Genomic DNA, 18,543 nt, shown 5'->3' on the forward strand with positions numbered 1-18,543 from the left:
AATACATATAATGTTTATTATTTATTAGTAATATGTAGTTATTGATCCTCTTACACATTGTCTCAAAACCCACTTTATCGGAACGTAATTTGGAAGTGTGAAAACTAATTATCATTTGTCCGACCGTCGGACAAATCATCGCAATACCATCAAAAATAATTTATATCTCAAAATAAGACAAGATTTATTAAACTCGTATTATGTACAGTGTTTTTGAATAAAATTTCCAGATTATACTCAAAACTGCAGTTCAAAATTGTTAATTTTTTTTATCCTGTTCCTATTTTTGCGATAATTTGTCCGAACTGCTAATTATTTTAGTTGTAAAATCTTCATAAGTTGCTAGTATTAGTAGTGTGGGTTCTAACCGTGTGTTTTCTTCGCTAGTATCACAGTGGCCCAGCGCTCTAGACCCACCACGTGAGTAATCACTGTACCCATAGCACTGTAGCTTAGTGCACCAGGTTGCGGTGTCTAGTGGCGTGAGATCGTCATAATACGGTGTTTTACTGATAAGTCAAATTAGCTTTGTACTTTTAATTGGTATATTGTAACAAAACCTAAACTGAAAACTTAATTTGAAATAAATAAACTAGTCATTTATAACCTGAAACTGGAAAAAAAAATTGGTACAGTAAATTAATTTAATTTCCGACCCATTTAGTACCTTGTCATAGTCACAGGGCGGACACGCTATACATCAAAAATCACTCGCGTTTCTATGTGTGAACGGCACGTCCGTACACGCGTCATGCGTCATAGTGTAAGTTGCTTAAAAATAGTACTGAGAGCACGCCAGAAGTCCGCCAGATTTCTGTCGCGGAGTCGCGGGGCGAGGTAATTCGAGTCGGGGCGGGGCGGTGCGTGGCCGTTCTGTATGATAATACTATCATTTATTCTGTGTCATAGTGACTCTCTAGAGACCTCATACTTATTGTCACTGTGACGAACTACAAAATGGGTAGGAAATGAAACTGAATGGGTAGGAATTTGACTGTGCTTTTTTCCGTAAAACCAAATTTTTGCAGTGTTACTTGTCACTTTTTGATATCTGTCAAAAAGGATATTTAGAATAGGCCCCATATTGGCAACATTACCATCAAAAAGGCGTTTTGCACTAAGTAACAATAAAATAGTTATTTTCGATACAGGTGCGGAAAAGAGGAAACTCGAAACGAGTGGCGATAAATTAAAACACGACCGCAGGGAGTGTTTTAAATCGACACGAGTTGCGAATTACCTATTCGCACGTGTATCGACGTTTTACAGTACATATGGCCCTTTAAACTTTCGACATATGCACAAAAAGTGCACTTTACGCACTAGTGCGAGAAAGTAGCACCATATCTACTGTAAAATGTTTTTTTTTTTAATATTGGTATATTTGGTATTAACTCCTAAGCTATTCGAATTCCAGAAAAAGCTATAAGACATTTTAGTCTTCAAATATGATCAGCAAAACACTGTTAAAATCTTTCGGGTTCCTCCCGCCGGGTGAGCATGTATAGGTATAAGATGAATTAGTATGTTTTGTGTGTGTCTATGACGATCTTATCCCACATAAATATTGAATAGAAGTAGAGCCGAGTGTCTGTATGTCACCAATAAATGTTTTACGTGTTTCAGTGTTTCTCACTTTAATATGCGTCCTGCGATGTATATTCTATATTGTAAGATTTGTAAGCATATTTATTATTTACATACGCTCGCTCGGCCAATAGCAAACTGTCATGTGATGTCCAAATTAGGTTGTAAATGTTGTACAGTCGCCATCAGATATATCTGAGCGGTCAAGGCTCTCACAAATATCTGAACACGCCTCTATTGTCAGGGCGTTAGAGCGCGTGTTCAGATATCGTGAACACCTCGGCCGCTCCGATATATCGGATGGTGACTGTAATACGTAAGAAAGTGTTGCATGTTGCGTGTTTTATAAACGTTAAGAGCCCATCAACCTGCTCACTAGCGCCACTGCTAAATATTTGTGATTATTTAAAATTATCGATAGATATTCAAAAAGGGCGGCCGCTACGTACTGTATTTTGTATTTAGGTACCTTTTGAATACACTATAATAGTTTTACAGTACATATGGTGCTACTTTTTCGCACTAGTGCGGGAATGAGCACTTTTCGTGCATATGTCGAAAGTTTTACCATATGTACTGTAAAACGTTGTACGATACACGTGCGAAAAGGTAATTCGCAACTCGTGTCGATTTAAAACACTCCCTGCGGTCGTGTTTTAATTTATCGCCACTCGTTTCGAATTTCCTCTTTTCCGCACTTGTATCGTAAATAACTATTAAGTTGCTGGATTCGTTGATCTATGAACTCATAACAAAAACGGCCGTTTTAACTTCGGATGCATAGATTGACGAATCCAGCAACGTAAAAACTATTATAGTGTATTCAAAAGGTACCTAAATACAAAATACAGTACGTGCGGCCCCCTTTTTTTAAATATCTATCGTTAAATTTAAATAATCACAATTATTTACCAGCTAGTAATTACGTTGATGGGCTCTTAAAATCGACATTTTATTGAATTTGTATGTTTTTATTGAGTTTTATTTTTAATACCTTATTAATACATAGTTATTCAATATATTTAGTTACGGCTATCATCGTGAATTTGTGACCATTTTGAATCAGTGTTTTCAATTTCGAAATTGAAATTGAAATTGAAATCATTTATTGCATATCACATAGCAGGTACAGGTGTACTTAAATATAAGCTGTTCATGTGACGCCCTGTTAGGGCAGCAACATAGTTCCACATAGGGAAACATACTTATTTAATCTAAAATTATACATATTATTATTTACATATGTGCCAAATAATTAATTAATTATTTTACATTTAAATAAAATCTGCCATGCACAATATTAAATACAATTACAATCAATTTACGATCACAAGTATCACAAAAGAGATATTATATCTTCAAAAAATTTCTAAGCTTGGATAACGGTTTAATTAAAAAAATATATATATTTTACGCAAGTTTGGTGGGTGGGTACCCTTCCTGTTTTTGTCCTCGCAGGACGTCATGGACTGACTTTCAGTATTGATGTAAAACCTTAATTATAAAATGTATGTACATGACTTTACAATCAATAAATGAAATGAAATACTAATATTTTTTGTAATTTAAGTGAATTGAACTGTATTTGCATGCATGCAACTGTGCTTATAGCAAATAAATATTTGATTGATTGATTGATTGTACTAAAATGTAATATTAGGCCGGATAATATAATTTGGACATCTTGATAGTTTTTTTATCTTAATTAATTCGTTTTCTTTCTTTTTAGACGCATGTTGTCCTTTTTCATCGGTTTAACTTTTTCTTTGTTTTGTAAATAATTTTACTGCGCACAAAAATGTACAGCACTTTTTTTTTGTTTCTTCTTCTTCGTCGTTCCCTCATGACTGAGGATCGTGACCAAGAACTATATCCCTCCATTTAACGCGATCAAGGGCTATGTGGGCTGCCCTCTGCATGGAACCACATGCTTGTCTAATGGAATCCGACCATCTTGCCGGGGCTCTTCCTCTAGCGCGCTTGCCTTCAACTTGCCCCAGTATGATGTCACGTTCGAGGCTGTGGTGCGGCGATCGTATTATGTGCCCAAAGAATCTGAGAGCCCTCTCCTGGCAGATTGTCGAGAGTCGTTTGGTGATTTTTTTGTATACTTTCAGCTAATTGTCATTGATTATATTTTATATGTACAGTCGCCATCAGATATATCGGAACGGCCAAGGTGCTCACAAATATCTGAACACGCCTCTATTGTCAAGGCGATAGAGCGCGTGTTCAGATATTGTGAACACCTCGGCCGCTCCGATATATCTGATGGCGACTGTACATATAATGTCAGATGTGTTAGTTAAAGAATATCGTATTTAAAAAAAGTTAGACGCATAAAGAATAGAATTGTAGCCTTATTTTTGACACTTGAACTTAGATGGCGCTGTAAGTCGTCATACAATAAATGGTTACATGTAAAATCTACTTAAGAGTCCCCGGCAAGCTCGTCCGAATTGCACTTTCCCATACAAACGTAGTTCCGCTCTCATTTTAAAACTACGTGTTGGATTGTAATGAAACTTTGCACATATAATGACATGAGGTATATCTAGGTCTGTAATTAGTTTATATAGCTCCAGTTTATAAAACAAACGAAATAGAGCAAAAACAAGTGTTGTATGAAAAACTTAAATTCGCTGTATTTTTTTAACTATGGTATCTGAAGCTACATAAACTAATTACAGACATAGATATACCTTATCCTATTGTAAGTACAAAGTTTCAGAGCAATCTAGCTAGTCGTTTTAAAATGAGAGCGGAACTACGTTTGTATGGAGAACCGAGCTTGCCGGGGACCCTTAACACAAAAAACCATAGGTATGTCGCTTACAGCGACATCTGCTTCAGCCGAATTTGCGGCTACAACATTTCGCACTATTTGTCTTAGTATTTCTTTATATGCATAATTAGCTAAAATATTATTTTTGTTTGAATTGAATCCTATGTTAGTGTTAGTTAATAATTAATATTGTATCTAATTGATTATTTGTTATTTTATAAACAAACTTAAAAAAATATAGTATTTAGGTAAATGAAACTATCGTAATGTTACATTTGACTTATGTCATAGGTAAATCATATGTCAGGTACCTTTTTACTATATTTTATGACTAAGTAATAAATTCAGATGTAATCTTTGACCTCTCTACAAAAAACCGCAATCCCATAATGTTTTTGTACCAATTTTGTACTAAAATGTACACCTTATTCATTTCAAAATGAACTTTGAATGAACTTTACGGAACTTCGCTGAATATGCTTCTCAAACTATCAATGCTGTTTGGTGTAGAAAGGTCAATGAACTCTAACTATTAACTACCCTACAACTAAGCCTAACACATAACATAACATTATCACCAAGGGTGCGCCGCAAGACGGCGCCGACGGCGAAGGGCACTCTCTCCATATCGAGGTAACGACGTGACGTCACGCGTCACTATGCAGTTGCTACCTATGCACCATGCGCGCAGTACACGCATTGTATATGCTTGGTCAATTATCCATACTTTAATATTATAAATGCGAAAGTCTGTCTGTCTGTGTGTTACCTCTTCACGCTTAAACCGCTGAAGCGATTTAGTTGAAATTTGGCGTAGAGATAGTTTGAGTCCCGGGGAAGGACATAGGATAGTTTTTATCCCTAAAAGAATCCGGTGAAAAGCGGGATGGAATCATGGTGGAATTGAGATTAATTAATGAGTTGCCTAATATTTGTGTGCATATTATGCTCAAATTGAATTGCTATAAGACTTTCTCCAGCCGCTATTCTTACTCTAGCTGGGGTTACTAAGTCCACGCAGAAGAAGTCGCGGGCAAAAGCTAGTTTATGATAAGGGCCGATACCGACGCAATGCAACCCGACTGCAATTTGTATGGGGACTGCATGCCAACTGCAACATCGACAAGTTGAAGTCGGGTTGCAGTCCGCGGTACCGGCCCTAATTAGTTTTGTTTTGTTCTAGTCATACACCCTTTTTGCTATAGTTAGACCAAGCAAAGCTGGCAGCGATGTTGATGGTACCAGGGATGTTGTCCGCAACAGCATCGCAACATGGTGCCGATTTTTTGACTTCCACGGATGCGGATGCGGATTTTTAAAGGCTCACATCCGCGGATGTCGAGATTAGGCACATACAAAACGTCAAATATTACACTTAGTAATTTTTATTTAAAAAAAAACGAAACTTAGTATTTGAACAAGAATATGGGTGCCCCACAATCGCATTACTATACTAAAGTCCAAATAAAACTAACTTTTCACTTCTTGTCGCTGTCCGTCATAGGCTAAAGTGCTCGTTCGACGAATTACAAAAACGAAACGAGATTCCTATTGGCTAATGACGAAATTACCTAGCACTTACGCCGCCGCTAAGACGTTCTTGTACCTACCTGTTCCACATCCGCATCCGCAATACAGAGCTTATGGACATACCCCAGGGTTTTGGGTGTGGGAATGTTATACACAAGCCAAGCAATAGGTAAAACTATCTATTTTTACAAGCTTTTTATTATCTTGCAATATACCTATGTAAGTATGTATGTAATATGTAACTATGTATGTACGGGTCAAATCTTGCAAGTTAAATTTGACCCACTTCCCGACTTCCAATGAAGCTGATAATTTGCATACATATGTAACTCGGGCGACAATGCAATATTATGGTACCATCGAGCTGATCTGATGATGGAGATAGGAGGTGGCCATAGGAACTTTGTGACAACGCAATCTAATTGTGTTTGGGGTTTTTAGAATTGTCTCGAAGAGTATTAGTTTTCTGTGGAAATAATAAATAATAATAATAAATCATTTATTTCGAGTAACTTTTACAGACTCATAGCTTGTGTTAGTATGTACTCTATCTATCACTATATATACAGAATAATTATTATCATAAAATTAACATTACAATAAAAGAAAACAGAAATAAACTTAGTTATGTTTCTAGAAGTACATAGAAAAAAGAAAAATAAGTACATTCAGCGATAAAAGCTTGTACCAAAAATGAAATTTTTGCCAAAAACTTATCAACTCATAGTTTGGTAACTATTTTACTATAAAAAAAAGTTATGAATACACGAATTCATTCCCGCACCTAAAACCCTGGGGTATACAAACTAGTATGTTTTTGTTGCGGGGCTAGTAAATTTATTTGTTTTTTTTTCTTTGTCTTTATATGTGACGTTCTTAATCAAAAGGTACCACATTGTCGCTAGCCATTAGGATGCTCTGACAGGTTATTTGCATAAGCGACAAAGTGGTACCTTTTAATTCAGAACGACACATATTATTTCATTTGTGATATTCATCTGCCTTACACGATTCTTGCTATAGGTATTCCGTTCTATTTGTTATAGTATGATTTGTAATTAAATTCCAAAAACTTACCTCACTCCAAAGATAGATATAACTCCGTAATAGATGGATACAGTCTAAGGAAAAAACGTGCCTCGAAAATCAAGAAAATTTGATTCTCGCTCAGAGGGCGCTACTAGTTTTGGCCTACAGTCGTATAGATGGCGTTGACGGTTTCGTTTATTATTTTACAATTTTAACGCATATCAGTGAAAGAACATGGGTCAAAATCATAAAAATAATTAATGCAAATAAAAAAAATCATTTATCTATATTTAAATACATTCTATCGTATTTTTATAAATCTTCATTTTTAGTTTTAAAGTGTGTCGACAGATGGCAGTGAATTTACTGGGGTTACAAAATTTACTATGACAGTACCGCTCTAGTATAAGTTACTCTATGCCTCACTCAGATCCTTTTTCTTTCGTAATAATGGAAAATATGTAAAGAAGTAAACTCAAATTTCCCTTTTGCATACTCTAGCATTTAAAATAAATATATATGTATCCTTCTAGCTTTGTTTAGTTTCTTAAAACATACGGAAAAGAGAAAAAGTGAGGTTAGATTATTGGAATTTAATTATAAATCAGAGTTTAGTATAGTAGCAGCTCCAAACGTAAATTGTAGCTTTGTGATGTAACCAGTTTTATGTTAAAAGTCCTGTATTAAAGCTTGTTTACGAAAAATTTAGCTATTGCTGTATAATTTAGGTTTTTTAGTATTAATGTATCGTTTTCTGGGAAGGAAAAAGTAAAATAAAAGTATGGTGCAGGTGGTCAAAGTGTGGCCAACATCCGATAAAAAAAGTTTTGTTTTTTCCGTGAAAAAAGTACGATATCGATTACCCCCTTAAACCATGGAGAAATAAGTCTATGTATGGATATGGAGTGAGCACTCTAAGCTTACTTATTTCTCTATGCTTGAAAGGACTACCATATCTTTTATACCTTGTATATAATTAGTTTTAAAAGATTCACTGTTAGTTTCACTAGACTTATATTGACCGGGATATAGACCGTGATTACCTTTTGTATTATTTCGACGCAGTTAAATGCATCTTGTTCACGGATAGCGGGTGGGTGACAAATTTGTGTAGACCGCGCTCGTAATCACGGTCTATATCCCGGTAAATATAAGTCTTGTATATAATGTTATTTTACGAAATAAGTATACACACTTACATATGTATTAGAAATTGCAGCGCGTTTTTTATAGGGTATTTGACTGTATCTAAAATAAATTATTTTATACCATACATGAAATAAAGCACCAGGAAATTAATAGAGAAACGTAGACAGCAGTTATTTTTAGACACAATTTCTATTTTAAAACCCATATAAACTATAAAGAGTAGGTAATTTGATTGTGACGTCACATGCTAGTTTTTCATGTAAATTCCATAGTAGCAAAATCGTTTTGACAGTTCGAAAAAAGAAACTGATTTGACTAGTAGTCAAATACCCTATTTTGCTTCTCCTGTGTTTCTTTTCAGTGCTTTAATTTTATGCTACCTTTCTTTACAATTATTGGGTGGGTCAACTATTTCTTGCTGTTATTCTGTCTCGTCAGCCAGGGGACTAAGAACATGTAAGTCACGTTTTAATCACACGCAATTTTAAATATCACAAAACGTATTTGGTTAATTTAAATGCTCGAAAGGATGGTTGAAGATCGGGCAGCCAAATGGGCTTACTTGGATCGACCAACTGGACGTCGTCCTGTTGGTTGTCGTAAATATCTTTGGGCGGATGGAGTGGAGGCGGATCTCCGTGAGCTCGGCGTCGGCGAAAGTTAGCGTGATACCACTCTGGACCGGGCAAAGTGGCGTGCTCGTGTTGGAGGCCAAGACTCATTTTGGGTAGTAAGTAAGTAAATGCCTTAAAATCAGGTTTTAAAGAGTGACAGGAGATCGTAACCAAGGCAACGAGGGGCAAGAAAAAGTTGATTCACCCATCCACGCTATGGGGCTACAGTTTATTACTTTTCTTCATTGCCAACTACATATGGGGGCATTCTACACAAAGGTCTACTTTGTCGGGGACGTGACGCGTATGGCAGCTACCCTTAATAACCTGAATAAATCTGTATTACCCCGGAATCGCGAAAAAAATTTGGCTGTTTCATACATTTTGGTTGATGCATTTTCTATGGGAGGGTAAAAATTTTTTTCGCGATTTCGTGGTTAGTCCTATAGTATAGTAAAGTATAGTGTGGTAGTAGTAGTGTAGTAGTAGTGTAGTAGTAGTGGTATAGTAAAAGTTGCTCAGAAAAATCCCAAAACCTCGCAAAGGGAATGCACTTATTTTTTAGCCAGCCTGTATACTCTTGAATTTAAAGCAGTCATCAAACGTTAGCATGCCAAATATCGGCTCCTTAGCTTTATCAGAAGCGTTAGAAAAATAGCGTCACGTACCCGACATTTTTTCTAGAACGCCCCTATATCGTATAATTTGGGCTATAGTATATCTATTATTTCCTCTTTTTTGAATTCTCGAATTACATCGTAATAATATTTTATATATTTCAGTTCACGAACGTCACTGGCGAGTAGTCGGCAATCGTTGACGTCATACGCCTCGCCGACGACCGAAAGAGTCGCGTCGCCCGATCAGGCGGCGAAGCGAGCTTCATTTGTCGAGGTGAGTGAACCGCTGATGAAGTCAGCTGCCGCTCCGTTGGTGGAATAAGTTATACCTAGATTAGGAAGCTGTGACTATCGATTTTTGGTTCGTTTCAGAAAGGGTTTGATAAATTAATAAAAAACGGACAAGTGCGAGTCGGACCCGCTCACCGAGGGTTCCGTACTTTTTAGTGTTTGTTATAGCGGCAACAGAAATACATCTGTGAACTTTTTCAACTGTCTAGCTATCACGGTTCATGAGACGCAGCCTGTTGGTGACAGACAGACGAACAGAGGAGTCTATTATACAATCTAATGGTCTTTTTTTGTTGGCAGACCGGATTCGTGGAGACGCTAACGCAGCAGTATACGCCAGGACAGAGCATCACGTCGCCCGCGCCGACGCCGCACGCAGAGGACCGGCTGGCCAACCTGCAGGCGCAGCAGGAGGTAACTTGACGAATTTTATTTGGCAATCAACAATAACAAAACATTTTTTTTTAAATATGTTCCGTAATTTTTTGATAAAGGGTATAGGCAAAGATAGATATAACTCCGTAATAGATGGATACAGTCTAAGGAAAAAACGTGCCTCGAAAATCAAGAAAATTTGATTCTCGTTCAGAGGGCGCTACTAGTTTTGGCCTACAGTCGTATAGATGGCGTTGACGGTTTCGTTTGTTATTTAACAATTTTAACGCATATCAGTGAAAGAACATGGGTCAAAATCATAAAAATAATTAATGCAAATAAAAAAAATCATTTATCTATATTTAAATACATTCTATCGTATTTTTATAAATCTTCATTATTAGTTTTAAAGTGTGTCGACAGATGGCAGTGAATTTACTGGGGTTACAAAAATTACTATGACAGTACCGCTCTAGTATAAGTTACTCTATGGTATAGGTACTCTACTTGAAACTGTCGTAAGTCACACAAATTTTACAAGTCGCGCGAGTTATTTAAACCTTACAAATAATTTATTACTATACATATAGTCAAGGGCATAAATATATATACATTCCCAAAATTTCAAAATTATGTGTACGCTCTTACACCTTAGACAATAAAGTCGTGTTCAATATATTTATGAGCCATTTGTCTGGATCGATATTTTTGTCTTCGACTGTACCTCGACCAGAACAGGAATTGCCAACCTTGTGTATATAAACGACTTCGCTTGCTTTGTGCGTCTGTTTATATCGCATTCAGCCGAATTTTGTTGTCACGAGAGCGTAAACTATATATATTTCATCTTCTTGAATAATCAATGTTTTTTACTTACGGGATTACGGTATAGCGAGAAAGATGGTGGTGCCATCTATACAATTAGGGAACAAATTATTTTTTTATTGGTGTTTTTGTAACAATACTATAAGTATGTAAATATATATGTATTTATGTATCTACAATTTTTCTTGTAACCAATGTTTAACAAAATAAATGAGTAAATTGAAATAGATGTCATATACTTAATAATTGTTCTTTTCAGATCACCCAACTCAAATCCGAAGTAGAAGATCTAAAGGAAAAGCTAGAAACCTTCCGCGTGAAGCGAGCCGAGGACCGAGAGCGTCTGCGCGAGTTAGAGCGAGTGAGACTGCAGTTAGAGCAGGCCAACGAGTTTAAATCTCGCATCATGGAGTCGCAGGCGCAGCTGCAAAGAGACTTACAGAGGGCGAAGCAAGAGGTGAGTTCTATAAAAAGTCAAGGAAGAAATGAAGAAATTAAGTGTTTTTCTTGTCTAATAATAAACGTTTTTTTTGTTAAAATAATTACCTTTAGAGGAATTATAGCTTGTAGTAATATAGTTGTGCAATCTAGTTAAGACTTTCGCACATAACTCGCGCGAGTTAGAGCGAGTGCGGCTTCAGTTAGAGCAGGCCAACGAGTTTAAAGCTCGCATCATGGAGTCGCAGGCGCAGCTGTAAGGAGACTTACAGAGGGCGAAGCAAGAGGTGAGTTCTATAATAAGTCGAGGAAGGCATTAAAATATTTTTAGATTTTAGGACATATAAATAGATGTGTCTGCGGACCTTAGTTGTCTGATAATCTACAGGACATTTATGTATTTTTGTTTGATATGTTTTAAGGCGGTTCCCTGAGCCAGAAGGCGAAAAATCTCCTTATATGATCATGTTTTTCTAAGAGGCGTTGATATTCGTAGACGTGAAAAAAATATATGTAGTTCTTGACTATATTGTCTTTAACAACATAGCTTCCGATACACGAATTATGACACTTCGCTCGATACAATTAATTCCCAAAGTAACCTCTAACTCGGACTTTTAATCCAACTTTACTCGGTTATTTATTATGTGATACCATAGAGTAACTTATACTAGAGCGGTACTGTCATAGTAAATTTTGTAACCCCAGTAAATTCACTGCCATCTGTCGACACATTTTAAAACTAAAAATAAAGATTCATAAAAAGACGATAGAATGTATTTAAATATAGATAAATGGTTTTTTTTTTTTGCATTAATTATTTTTATGATTTTGACCCATGTTCTTTCACTGATATGCGTTAAAATTGTTAAATAACAAACGAAACCGTCAACGCCATCTATACGACTGTAGGCCAAAACTAGTAGCGCCCTCTGAACGAGAATCAAATTTTCTTGATTTTCGAGGCACGTTTTTTCCTTAGACTGTATCCATCTATTACGGAGTTATATCTTTGGTGATACTATAAACAAAAAAAAAAACAAATAACAATCTTATCTTAAATAGTAATTTCATAGCCTACCTACTTACGTATGTTGAACAAATAAATCTTTGAATCTTAGCTTCCGAATTTCGATATTGAAGGGTAACGTTTTTAAAATAAATAAAAATGACAAAATTCGATCAAAATTGACACTTGGCGCGCATGAGCTTTCCCGTTCTTTCTTGCGAAATGTGACAGTGACAGCGGCAAACCGATGGAACGGCCTTAATAAATTTTATATAAATACTGCTTACTTGTTGTTTTTAGGTTCGTGAGGCTCAAGAGGCCCTGGACAACCACAATGACGAAACTGCTGAACTGCAAGAGGCGGCCGAGATGGCGGCGCTCGACAAAGAAATGGCTGAAGGTAAGGAAAAAAACCGGCCAAGTGCGAGTCGGACTCGCGCACCGAGGGTTCCGTGCTTTTTAGTATTTGTTGTTATAGCGGCTGTTGTTATAAGTCTAAAAACAAAACACCGGCCAAGTGCGAGTCGGACTCGCGCACGAAGGGTTCCGTACCATTACGGAAAAAAACAGCAAAAAAATCACGTTTGTTGTATGGGAGCCCCATTTAAATATTTATATTATTCTGTTTTTAGTATTTGTTGTTATAGCGGCAACAGAAATACATCATCTGTGAAAATTTCAACTGTCTAGCTATCACGGTTCATGACATACAGCCTGGTGACAGACAGACGGACAGCGGAGTCTTAGTAATAGGGTGACGTTTTTACCCTTTGGGTACGGAACCCTAATAAGTGGAAACTTCGTCTTATGACACAGATTTCTTACCCTTCTAGACATGTTCAAGTTCAAATATACAATCATAATCATAAATAATCACTTTTATTTATAAAACCAATGACTACCTTTTACACTTTATTAGGGTTCCGTACCCAAAGGGAATAAACGGGACCCTATTACTAAGACTTCGCTGTCTGTCTGTCTGTCACCAGGCTGTATCTCATGAACCGTGATAGCTAGACAGTTGAAATTTTCACAGATGATGTGTTTCTGTTGCCGCTATAACAACAAATACTATAAAGTACGGAACCCTCGGTGCGCGAGTCCGACTCTCACTTGGCCGGTTTTTTCATGTAGGCCTAGCAACAAGCACTTAATGAACGGAAGGTATTATTTTATTTTTATTTTATTTGAAAATATGTTTACATTACTTTACAGAGATCCAATGCGCCATGAAACTTAAAATTAAAAATATAACAAACAAACTTAAATAAACACAAATCATAAATACTTGATAAAATAATTTGATTTGTTTCCAAAACTTGTTCATATAACAAACAGGTACATATAAGTAAAGATAGATATAACTCCGTAATAGATGGATACAGTCTAAGGAAAAAACGTGCCTCGAAAATCAAGAAAATTTGATTCTCGATCAGAGGGCGCTACTAGTTTTGGCCTACAGTCGTATAGATGGCGTTGACGGTTTCGTTTGTTATTTAACAATTTTAACGCATATCAGTGAAAGAACATGGGTCAAAATCAAAAAAATAATTAATGCAAATAAAAAAAAATCATTTATCCATATTTAAATACATTCTATCGTATTTTTACAAATCTTCATTTTTAGTTTTAAAGTGTGTCGACAGATGGCAGTGAATTTACTGGGGTTACAAAATTTACTATGACAGTAACGCTCTAGTATCAGTTACTCTATGATATAAGTTATTAGAAATAACAATCAGGTACAAACAAATATTTACAAATACCACAATTGCAAATTACTATCACTTATTAAGCTTTCACGGACAGTTGATATGGCCAAAGAGGATATAATAAGATAGAGCGGTCTCTTCTTCTTCTTCTTCCTGCCCTTATCCCACGTTATGTGGGGTCGGCACAACATGTTTTTCTCTTCCATTCTCCTCTATCTTTCGTCACCTCAGCACTCACTCCTTTCTTTCTCATATCCTCTTTCACACAATAAGATACACATAATAAGATAGAGCGGTACTGTAAATTTTGTAACCACTGTAAATTCACTGCCTTCTATCGACATACTTTAAAACTAAAAATGAAGATTTATAAAAATACGTTAAAATGTATTTAAATATGGATAAATGATTTTTTAAATTGCATTAATTATTTTTATATAGATAGATAGATAAATGATTTATTTGTACAGCTGCAATTACACACAATATTAATACAAACACATCAGAAGAAAAAAAAAATGATTTTGACCCATGTTCTTTCACTGGTATGCGTTAAAATTATAAATAACAAACGAAACAGTCAACGCCCTCTATACGAGAGTAGGCCAAAACTAGTGGCGCCATCTGATCGAGAATCAAATTTTCGTGGTTTTCGAGGCACGTTTTTTCCTTAGACTGTATCCATGTATTACGGAGTTATATCTATCTTTGATATGGCTAACGAGAGGGGGAGGGGCATACATTTTGTTAAAAAAAATATTCTCTAGGGGGAGGCAATTGGGGGGTCCCGGCGACGCCCTTGAAGGTTGCCAATCTTATCGCTGGTCTGAAAACCAGCGCCTAGCATACAGGCGCGGCTTCCTCTAAGGAGCGCTTGTGCAGTGCACTCCCATAAATAATCATAATGAAATTATAGTGCCTAATTAATATATTACTCTTTAAGATCTATCGTACAAAAGTAAAATACCAATTAAATAATTACCTTTATTCATTATAAGTTTATAGACGGCCTATACTACTCGGCCTACTCCTATAATTTCATAGGAATCATAGGTAACGCGCGAAGCGGAACGCTTTGGATTGCGCTCCTATGAAAAAGATTTAGTACATAAAATCAATAGGAAATTCAATGAGAGCGAAAGAGAAGTTTCGCTACAGTTCCGCACGTGAAACAGAAGATTTTCTATGAAGAAAGAGGTAAAATTGGAGCGGCGCTCCGTAGCCCGTTTGACCTTGCGCCCTCTCGTCGAATGCGCGCGCATTGTGCGCGCCATATTGTCACTTGTTTGTAAACAGACCTTAGTTAGTAGTCAATTTTAAAGTACGCGCGTGAATGGAATTTTGGCATTTTTTTATTATAAATAATTAACCAAGAGTTTAAGCAGTAAGTGCACATAATTTGTTTGTTGTGAGGTATTTAAAATGAATGAATTTAACGGGAGAATGTGAAAAAAGTTTACAAAATCGACTCGAGTTCAATATAAAAGGAAAACCTTGAACTTTCGTAACAATGTTCGTCAAAAACAAAAACTTATATGTCATTAAATAAGATCAATATGCAAAAACACCGTGGTTGTGTTATGTCGCTGTGATAAAAGTAACTAGGTGTTTTAGTTTATCGTGTTACCTACCTAAGTACATATGTCTTGTTTGGAGCGGGCGCGGGCGGGCCGGGCGACGGCTGTGCGGTGAGTTTGCTTGGACCGAAACCGATGTGTTAACAATTTAGCACATATTTCCATAAAATTTTAAAACAACATTCACAACCTAGAATCCATTTGTAAAATGAACTGCAGTTAGCGTCTATCGGTCGTCAAGATATTCGTAATAGCGAAATTCTATAAGAGAGTTCAATGACCGTATTTTGTGTCGGTTAATTGAATGTGTAGTTTTTTACTGTGATAGTGAACACCCATAATATAGAATCACCAGCCGCCGCTGCTAGCATACCCTCAGACTGGAACCCTTTGGAGTTCTAGAGAACTAAAAAGGAAGTTTCATGCATATTTTTTTTAATTTTTTTTTTTCAGAGCGCGCCGAATCAATCCAACTGGAGTTGGAGTCCTGCCGCGAGAAGTTGGAGGAGGCAACATTGGACCTGCAACTCATGCGCGCTGAAATGGAGGCCTCAGGCAACACCCGTGAGTTCTGTTTTACGTCACACTTGCTTGTAAAGGGGGTCTTTTTACACATGTGCACTGTGAATTGATTGTAATGGAGAGGTAAAGTGTATAAGCTGGTGGCCTAGCGGTAAGGGCGTGCGACTTTCAATCCGGAGGTCGCGGGTTCAAACCCCGGCTCGTGCCTATGAGTTTTTCGGAACTTATGTACGAAATATCATTATTTGTGGTATTTTCTATAAAAAGGGACCTTATTGTCGATGGCGCTTACGCCATTATAAACGTTGCTCCGATATAAATACAATGCCGAGCGACGCTGTGCGGCGTAAGCGCCATCGACAATAAGGTCCCTTTTCATAGAAAATGCCTCATTTACCAGTCGCTTTTCGGTGAAGGAAAACATCGTGAGGAAACCGAGCTAATCCCTTTGTTTACCCTCTGGGTTGGAAAGTCAGATGGCAGTCGCTTTCGTAATAACTAGTACCTACGCCAATTCTTGGGATTAGTGGCCAAGCGGACCCCAAAATGCCGAGACAACGCGAGGAAGATGATGAGAGAGTAAAGTGTAAAGTCTAAGAAAAAATCGTGGCCCTTAGTTCGACATCCAAAACATATGGCACCATCTATTGACCTGTCAAATTCGAAGTACGAAATTGTCTTAGATTTTACACATCTTACTGAGTCAATGTATCTTTGGTACTGTTTTGCACGGGATTTTTTTAGCAGATGCTTTCTCAAATATAGATTTTATTTAGTTTCAAATTTTTGGGTATTATTTCTATACATAGATTTTACCTAAATATTGTTCATTCGTCATTTGAGAGTTAAAAATAACAATGAAATCATAACTGTTCGTTTTTAGGCTCCCGTACCCAAAGGGTAAAACTCCGCTGTCTATCCCTCTGTTACCAGGCTGTATCTCATGAACCGTGATAACGAGACAGTTGAAATTTACACAGTTGACGTATTTCTGTTGCCGCTATAACAACAAATACAAAAAACAGAATTAAATAAATATTTAAGTGGGGCTCCCATACAACAAACGTGATTTTTTTGCCGTTTTTTGCGTAATGGTACGGAACCCTTCGTGCGCGAGTCCGACTCGCACTTGGCCGGTTTTTCATAGTTCCATATAATGGTAATTTTTAACTCTCATTTTGGCGGCCATGTACTCTCAAATAATTTAATTTCCGACCCATTTCGTACCTTGTCACAGTGACAAACAATGTGAAAGTCGCTATAGACCTCATACTATTGTTACTGTGACAAAGTACAAAATGGGTGGGCAAAAGCAGCACACACGGTTTAAAAAAAAACGGGGTCCACATCTCAAAACGCTTTTAGGTTTAGACGGACGTAATAATATGTTTATTTTATTTTATATTATATTATGTATTTATATTTATTTTTATTTTATAGAAAAAATTAAACAGCTTATGGTTGTACGTATATATCGCAGTTTTCGGTTTTGGGTCGCAAATAGGTTCCATTTATTATGTATTATATGCTCATATAGTTTCATATTTTATATTTTTATTTTTTATTTATTGCACGACCTTGACACATTCACTGCTTTGGGTGTTTATAGGGCTGCTTATTGGCGGTTTTTTTATTTTTTATTTGAAAAAGTTGATGGCTTAAATCTATGGTTTTCTTTTGTTTATATGTTAGGAATTATTACATTTTATTTTGGCAGTAACGATAACGTGTATTTACCCATATTTTCGTTATTTTTTACATAATCTATATTGATAATAACAAATAGTATTTTCACATTAGAGTCGGACAAATTTGCAAATTTCTATAAAAAATATGACATTTATAATGACAGTGCCTCACTTTGTCCATTTGAAATCTGTGCAAATTTAGCTTGGATGGACTCTAGCAAATTTATAGTTTTACTTTCAATGTTATTTTGGAATTTTTATGTTCAAAATGATGGGATTCGAAAATCAATAAGGATTTTTTTAAATGTGAATGTGTTAGGTCTTTTGTATGTATAATATTATTTGCATGTATTTTGTGTCTGTGTTTTTGTGTTTACAGTCTCCCGTTGACACGACTTTTATTGATTCTTATATCTTTTTGTACCTACTAATATCGGATTACAATATTTTCCGATAAAAGAATACCCTTACAATTAGCTCCATGCATAAATTTACTTTTATTTTTGGATTCATAATTTATATCGTTGGAACACCGGAAATGATAAAAATACTTTTGTAAACCTTAACATTATTTTATTAAAAAATATTTAAAATGTTGAAAATTTTTGAACGGTTGAAACGCTCATAATTTTTGGCGCGAATTAGACAGAGCGTGATGACGTCACACGTTGGGCGGCCCAACTGACGTTTGCTACTAATGACACTAATTTTTGTACTTTTTATTTATAATTTTAAGTAATTAAATGGTAATTTAAAAACGGAATAGCATTTATAACATGATATAACGGTAAC

General features: G+C 36.1%; 1 protein-coding gene across 1 annotated transcript in view; it reads left to right on the plus strand.

The window, feature by feature from the left end:
* LOC134752314 (dynactin subunit 1) overlaps positions 1-18,543 on the plus strand; it is a 99,231-nt gene that overhangs the window by 9,662 nt on the left and 71,026 nt on the right. Inside the window, exons 4-10 of the mRNA XM_063687984.1 lie at positions 388-420; positions 4,955-5,005; positions 9,477-9,588; positions 9,906-10,019; positions 11,065-11,262; positions 12,553-12,652; positions 15,995-16,105. Coding sequence (XP_063544054.1) covers positions 388-420; positions 4,955-5,005; positions 9,477-9,588; positions 9,906-10,019; positions 11,065-11,262; positions 12,553-12,652; positions 15,995-16,105 — 719 coding nt within the window. The remainder of the gene's footprint in view (positions 1-387; positions 421-4,954; positions 5,006-9,476; positions 9,589-9,905; positions 10,020-11,064; positions 11,263-12,552; positions 12,653-15,994; positions 16,106-18,543) is intronic.

Source organism: Cydia strobilella, chromosome 24, assembly GCF_947568885.1.
Source record: "Cydia strobilella chromosome 24, ilCydStro3.1, whole genome shotgun sequence".
NCBI classification, from domain to species: Eukaryota; Metazoa; Arthropoda; class Insecta; order Lepidoptera; family Tortricidae; genus Cydia; species Cydia strobilella.